General features: G+C 31.8%; 1 protein-coding gene across 3 annotated transcripts in view; it reads right to left on the bottom strand.

Moving 5' to 3' along the window:
• Window positions 1-6,775, bottom strand: part of LOC139487536 (BAR/IMD domain-containing adapter protein 2-like) — a 53,566-nt gene extending 46,791 nt beyond the window's left edge. For 2 of the 3 annotated variants that reach the window (XM_071272404.1, XM_071272402.1), the window contains exons 1-3: window positions 6,593-6,760; window positions 6,024-6,099; window positions 1,669-1,761 (exon numbers count right to left, since the gene is read on the bottom strand). In XM_071272404.1, coding sequence (XP_071128505.1) covers window positions 1,669-1,761; window positions 6,024-6,099; window positions 6,593-6,640 — 217 coding nt within the window. In that variant the 5' untranslated portion in view covers window positions 6,641-6,760. Of the gene's footprint in view, window positions 1-1,668; window positions 1,762-6,023; window positions 6,100-6,592 lie in introns of all 3 variants that reach the window. The other variant, XM_071272403.1, reaches the window with a different exon arrangement.
• Window positions 6,776-7,263: the final 488 nt, after the last annotated feature.

The following is a 7,263-nucleotide window of genomic DNA, read 5'->3' on the forward strand; positions in this document are numbered from 1 at the left end:
CTAATCCATTTACTTACTTAAAGATTATGAAATTACCATTAACCGCTGAATTCGATATTTACATTTTTTGTACAAAAAAATAATATGTGGACATAGTTCATACCATTATGTAGCCTAGCTAATTCAACATGTCTTTATACTAAATGTATGTGATACAATATCTAAACCAATTTTGGAAAAGTGCAGAAAACTTTTAAATCCTTTGAATTTATATGTTTATTTATTTATGAAATGCACATTTATATCCATAGGGATTGAAGGCATATACAAACAATACAATACAATATACATAATGGAAAAATTAACATTTTAAACCTCATATATAAAGTGGTAAAACAGTAATATTTATGCAGGCGTTGTGTCCACTCCCCTCAGTGCAAATGACTTTTTAATTAACGGAACAGTAAGCTGCATAATATCAAATGAAGATAGAATTAATTGTAATCTATCTGCTTCAGACAATTTAAAGTATTCTGGACATATATTATTTATTTATTTTTCAAACTGATTACGTAAAGATTTATTAATTTTACATTTTAAGAAAAGTGGGTTTCATCTTCAACCGCATTTATAATATATGACCCGTGTTAATTACATTTCAAATATGTATTTTCAAAAATGGAGAAATAATTTAAATATCAGCAAGCTTTTATGGTATTCAAATATTCAATTTTTGCAACAGAAAGATTCTGAAAACTTAATAGAAACAAAGTAAAAGATGAAGTCCACTTCCAGTTATATTGTCCTCTATACAAAAACCTTTTACAGAAGAATTTGATTAAATTGGTGATATAAAATCAGAAATACATTTACTTAATCGAATGATTTGTTTAATGCCAGAGAGATGAGTAATAAATTAAGTCAATCGTTTCAAGTTCGTTGTCAGTTGGTCTACCCATGGAAGTAATATAGAGAATATAATACTTCCACGGTCTACCATAAGCGGTAATAGGATAGGAATAATTATCACTTTATTTACATTATTTGTCATGGTTTACATGGTGTACACCTAATACGCATTGTATCATATGTGCTTGGGCAACTGATATTTTATTAAATTGAATATCTAAATGGATTGCCACCTCCTCATAAAACAAAACCACAATAAAATGTTCCAAATTGTCAGTTCGTTCTATTAACAATTAGATGTATACCTCCCTAAGCCAAATTTCAATTTCAAGAAGAAGAAAAAAATATCAGAAGAAAAAGGTTGCAAATCGTTGTTTAAAGTAGTTTTAAGATAAATGTTAGAACTTTTCATAACAACGAAAGGTCCGTTTGTTGGAGCATGTACTGTAAATATTAAAATGAAAAAGTATTTATTTTTGTAAGTACTGTTATCGTTTGTTGTATCTGTGAAAAGTATAATATATCATATCCCAGGTTGTATATCATATGCATATAACCTTATATTTGACGTATTTCGAGGACCCTCAGGAAGATAAGCTTTGGCTAATGAGGTTATCTTTTTGAAATAAAGATTGACTTTTCATGAAACTTATATCCCAATGGTCTTGCATTTTTAAAAATGAACAGAAAGCTGACAGACGGAGATATTTCAAATCTTCACCCCCGTTCAGCTACGATGTGGTGGGGCGGTTAACATATAGAAATATAGCCTAGCTATTTGATATGATGACTTTTTAATCAACAGAAATTAATGCCTACCTATATCTTCTGTCCCTCCTTTACATGTAGTCCGGGCGGTCTGTCCTACCCGTAACAACACTTCGTTGTATGTTCTTGCAGCCGCTGCTACACCTGTTAAGAGTAAAAATTGTATGAATAAAAAATATTTTTTTACGCTACATTAAAACTTATATTGCATTACACGACAGAGGACCAAAATATGAGGGCTGATAAGATACAATGTTAATATTGTTGCTTACTAGAATGTTTTCATATATCAAAACAAATGACAAGTCTTGTATAGCCCAGATTTAAAACTGAATATATAATTATAATCCAAAACCAAATAATTAAAAACTGAGAGTCAACTTTTTACTTTGGTTCTTTGTGCTATCTTTGACTTCACAAACATTTTGTCTCAACCAAACCAAATGAAGATCAATTCTAAAACAATTGTCGTGGGCATCGAAATTCGTATCATACTTTTTATCACATGACGAGTACATGTGACATAGTACTGGAACATATGCAATCATGGACTGCACCTCCCCATGTTGCACATATATGTAAGACTCAGATCGACGTCCGGTCTCTAATCGACGTCCGTTCCTCAAATCGACGTCCAAATCTGACGTCCCAATGAAATAGCATTCCAAATCGACGTCCATTTTTTGGCTTCACTAATCGACGTCCAATTTATAGCTACTCGAATCAACGTTCGTTTTGAACACAGAAAACCAAATTGAACTGAACCGATAGCAGTTGAAAATTTAGACCTTCAAACATATTATGTGTGACAAATAAGATCTATTCAAAAGAATTAAAAAAAAAATTACATACTAGACTACGTATGTAAACAGGTTGTGATATCAATTTTAAAATTTTAGAGATTATATAAAAATAAGGTGCGGTTTGATTTCCAACAGAGTTCAAATGAAGTAGATGTGAGCAATTTAAGGCAACCGTACGGCTTTCAACAATGATAAGAAAAAAAATCAAAATTGGACAATTTATAGAAATTTTATAAAAAAAAAAAAAAAAAATCCCCAAAACAAATATGACAAACATACGCACCGTGTATCATCAGTCCAGCGGAAATTGGTGCTAACCAAGCGGGCATGATCGATTTTGAACTTACAACATTTGAAATTCCTGCTCCCAAATAATTTTCGCATCGATTTTTCCTATTCGTAAAACAACTTTGATATTCTAATAACAACAATTAACTTGTTTATGTGCAAATAGTTGTAAATGTCAACACTAACTTTCAGTTTCGATACAGTTCTTGAGACATTTACATGTTTTATCTGAACGAAACCTAATACTGGGCAAAAGTAAAAGCTACCAATCATAAACCTACCTGTGATTACTCATTCCTTCAAACTTTTTGGGTAATAAACGAGTATGAAAATAATTTTTTTGTGTACGGTGTACAACAACTTAACTACTATGCACCGTACATAAGGATTTATGTGGTCAGCTAAACACCGTACACAACGCTTTTTTCGGGATAAAATATCGAAAAATAACATATGTATGAAAGATTATAATGCCAATTATTGAAACAGCTATATTTATTACACACAGACAGTGGCCTTCTATCAGAAAAAAGAGTTGCAATGAATATAGAATATATCGGATGAGACGAGGGCCAACTTCTTTGACAAGTATTTACACATGTTTTCTGTGATCGTTCTTGTTTTGGGAAAATAATGAGACATCTCTTATCATCAACCTACGACCACATCATTTTTTTAAAACAGCAATTATGTTTAAATTGGAGTACACATTGATATTATGTGAACAAAACACAGATTTTCGTTACCGTGTAAGATCAAAATCGCTCACGCCCGCTTGGTTAGTACCTACATCCGCTGTACGATGATACACAGAGATACGTATACTTTCAATCCAGGTGTAAAACTCAGAAATTTGTTGAAAAATATTTTGCATAGACCGAAATTTACCTTCGCAACAACTGCCTCAGTGTACTTCTTTATTTTGTCTATTGTTGAAGACTGAATAATGTTCCTATAAGTCGTTTGGTTTTCTTGGTCGTTGGGTTGCCTTTTCGTTATTAATATGAATAGGAATGACACGATTGAATCAATTTTTCATCAAGCATTTTACCTATTTCGGTTTGAAAAAATCTTTATACTATTAGAAAGTATGTATAAATGTTTGAAAATTTAGTTGTCATAAAAACCCTACAATACATGTACATGTATACATAAGTGTAAATTAAGTCTAGTAAATTATTATTTATTGATAATTTGGACATCGATTAAAGACGACTACAATCAATCGGAAGTCGTTTTAGCAAAACATTACGTCACAATAGACGTCGATTAGAGTATCAAAATATTGGACGTCGATTTGAAAATGTAACGTCAGATTTGGTCGTCGATTTGAGGAACGGACGTCGATTAGAGGCCGGACATTGATTTGAGTCTAACTTATATATATATATATATATATATACTACACAAACTTTTGGTACAAGGCTTTTAGCAAATGGGCATGGAAAACTTCAGTGGAACGGATAGTTTTGTAATTTGATTCAACCTTCAAGGCACTGGATAGTTTTTACACAGTATCCCGGCAAATATATATAACCCTTTGTAATACCTGGTTCGAAATTGCATGTAATTACCACGCACGATGCATTGAGATAAACATTTTATTGAAATATTTCTATAGTGTTATTTTTTCCCATATTGTTTTTAATTTTTCGCCATTTGTTTTTCTTCAGTCAATGACACCGAATTTTAAGAGTAGAAGCAATGCATAGAACCAGTGATGGCTAAATAGAACGATCTTCTTGCCTTAACAAAATCACTTTAAAAAGTTCTTGGATGTTCCATATAAAAATACCTTATCTTTTTGTGTTTATACCAATCTTTTTATTATCAATTTAAATCTTCCAATCTTCATATTACGTTCCCTATGGATTTATCCGTGGAACATCTTCCTCATTTTTCATTCTATACGTTTTATATAAATATAACAAATGATTTTTTGCGGAGGTAAATGTCTTCTTCATTCTAATATAATAACGTGTAATAAAAGAAGATATTAAGTTGGACGGATTACTTTTGTTTACTAATGGGATTAATCTGTAGAAAATGCCGTCAAGTAAGATAGAAGTAAACATTGGGGGTTTATATTATTTCTCTATTATCTTAAGAGCACGGTCAACATATCGGAAAACCAAAGCAGTGTAGGACTATGGGGCTTACTTTTCAGAGTGTTGTGGGAAACAAACAGTGGATACTATATTCTATCAAAATCATACACGATATCTGTAAGGGTTTTTTTCTTTCTCGGGGGCAGTACATATAGCCGGCGAAATGTGGGGTCCATGTTTTGCCCTCTCTCAAATATCTACAAAAAAACTCCCTCTTCTCAAATCATTTTTTTTTATTACCCGGTGAAAGAAAGTAAAGATAGTCGCCTTTCGCGTTAAAGTCTAAGGTCCCAAGATGACTGAAACGTAGCAGTTACTTGATGTGCAGTGACAAATATTTCATGCATATCATTCTTACAGGCGCCCATTTCAGCAAGAAGGTTTGACGGAACGAGAAAACTCAAAAGATGATATAATTTGTATACCCAAGTCAGTGTTTGGTGCCTTGCTAGGAGCTTACCGATGTGCTGACCACTTGGAGAATCAACCGCTGTCGTCCTCGAAAGTCCGAATATTTGGTGAATTATAAATCATTAAGGACTCACAGTCGAATTCATAATAATTTTGGTGAATGATAAAATCTTAAGGGTTGTCAGTATTGAAATATTGAATTCTTAGAAGATAACAATCTTAAAAACAGTAGACTTTAGGAAGTTATGGACTACATATACGAACAATAATAATAGAACATTGAAAGAGGCGAGAGTAAAAGTCTAACATGTAACTAACTTCTTTCGGGTATGTTTTGCCCTCCTCGTTTGCCTGAGGCTTGCCTGGGTGATCAGTTGATGATCAGTTAGATACAGTATATGCCTGTATTGTATTTTTTCTTTGGGATGTCTTGCCTTGGAAAATTAACATTCAAATATATTTTTATCAAAGGAACAGATGTTTGTATTTTTGTATTTGAAAAAAAATCCAAACAAAGTCTAAATTGAATTTGGTTGTTCGCTTTTCGTCCCGATTCGAGCTTTATCATTTTTTTTTTAATTTTGGGACCTAACTATAAAAAAAAAGACATAGCCCTGAGTAAATGTTTATCTGACGCCTAGAGTACGTGTTCACCTCACGCCCTGTGTAGGCCTGTAACCCTTCTTATCCTTCATGTCAAACAACCTGTCACTCAACTACAAGAATGACTAGGGTACTAATTTATAATGATAATCATTTATCTTGAGAGTGTAAACTACATTTAAAACAAACATACCAACCAACGCCTTGTGATAAACTTTCCCTGCTAAAATAATCTGTCGTACACCCGGTGTAAAATTCTCTGTTAAACCCTGTAAATATACAAGAAAATTATAGTTCAGAAAATAATTGAAAGATTGCTTAATTTGGGAATGTAACATGCCATCTTAAAATGAAACTACACCCCTCCCCCATACAAGTTTTAATCATATAGATCATACAATTGTAATGACATATATCATTGCTTTATATTCTCTGATCATACCAAGAATATAATAATGATAATTCTTTTATCGTTTTACATTTAAACAAACATGATAAATGAAATAGTAAACTGTGGTAAGATATAACGTTCTACAATATTAATTGCAAGTGACAACAAAATTAACATTAACAACTTTTTGCTGTATTAAATTCAAGAGGAATATGTATACATGTAATTTGTATCTTAAACACTATTTTATTTTAAAATATTGTTGTTATTTGATAGAAGAAAATATTAAATACATTATTAATCGATAATCATCGCTGTCACAATATTACGATTATGCATCTTAAATGACAGGTGTGGCCAGGTGTACCTACCTTATAAATTGTCTCCGTTAATTTGTGGGTCTCGTCGGTGTCCTTCATGTTTCTCTCTGCACTTAAAATCCACAAATAAAATAGATCCTCACATTAAAAACGTGTATCCTTGTTTCCGCAACAAGGACGTATATAAACAGCCAGGTGTATTACCGTTAGACGTCAAAGTTCAGAGGTAACAGGTAAAATCAATAATATGTATTATAGGTAAAAAATGATAAAATTTGTAAAGCTGACGTAATCGGATTATCTTTGTGAGTGTCAGATACATTGAAATGTGAAAAACCAGCTGATAAATAAGAGGTGAACACGTTTATTAAAAATGTTTTATTGCGATTTCATAATTTCAAACATCGCCTTTACATGTAGTTCGTATCATAAAGTCTTTTGTGTATATGATAATTCTTTTGTATAAATACCTCTATCTGGACCAAAATTAACACATCATACACTTATCAGAGTACTTGTGCATGGCAATGGACTTTTTTAGAAAGAAAAAAAAATTATACAGTTGAAAAAAAAGAAGAAAAAAAAAGATACTTTTGAATGTCAAAAAGACAACAACCCGACCAATGGGTCTTCTTGAATTTAAGTTAAAATGTAAATTTTGTTAAACTATTCCGAGAGAAAGAAAAATATGATATTCGATAATGTCGACATAGTATTTAAAA

This window comes from Mytilus edulis, chromosome 9 (assembly GCF_963676685.1).
Source record: "Mytilus edulis chromosome 9, xbMytEdul2.2, whole genome shotgun sequence".
NCBI classification, from domain to species: domain Eukaryota; kingdom Metazoa; phylum Mollusca; class Bivalvia; order Mytilida; family Mytilidae; genus Mytilus; species Mytilus edulis.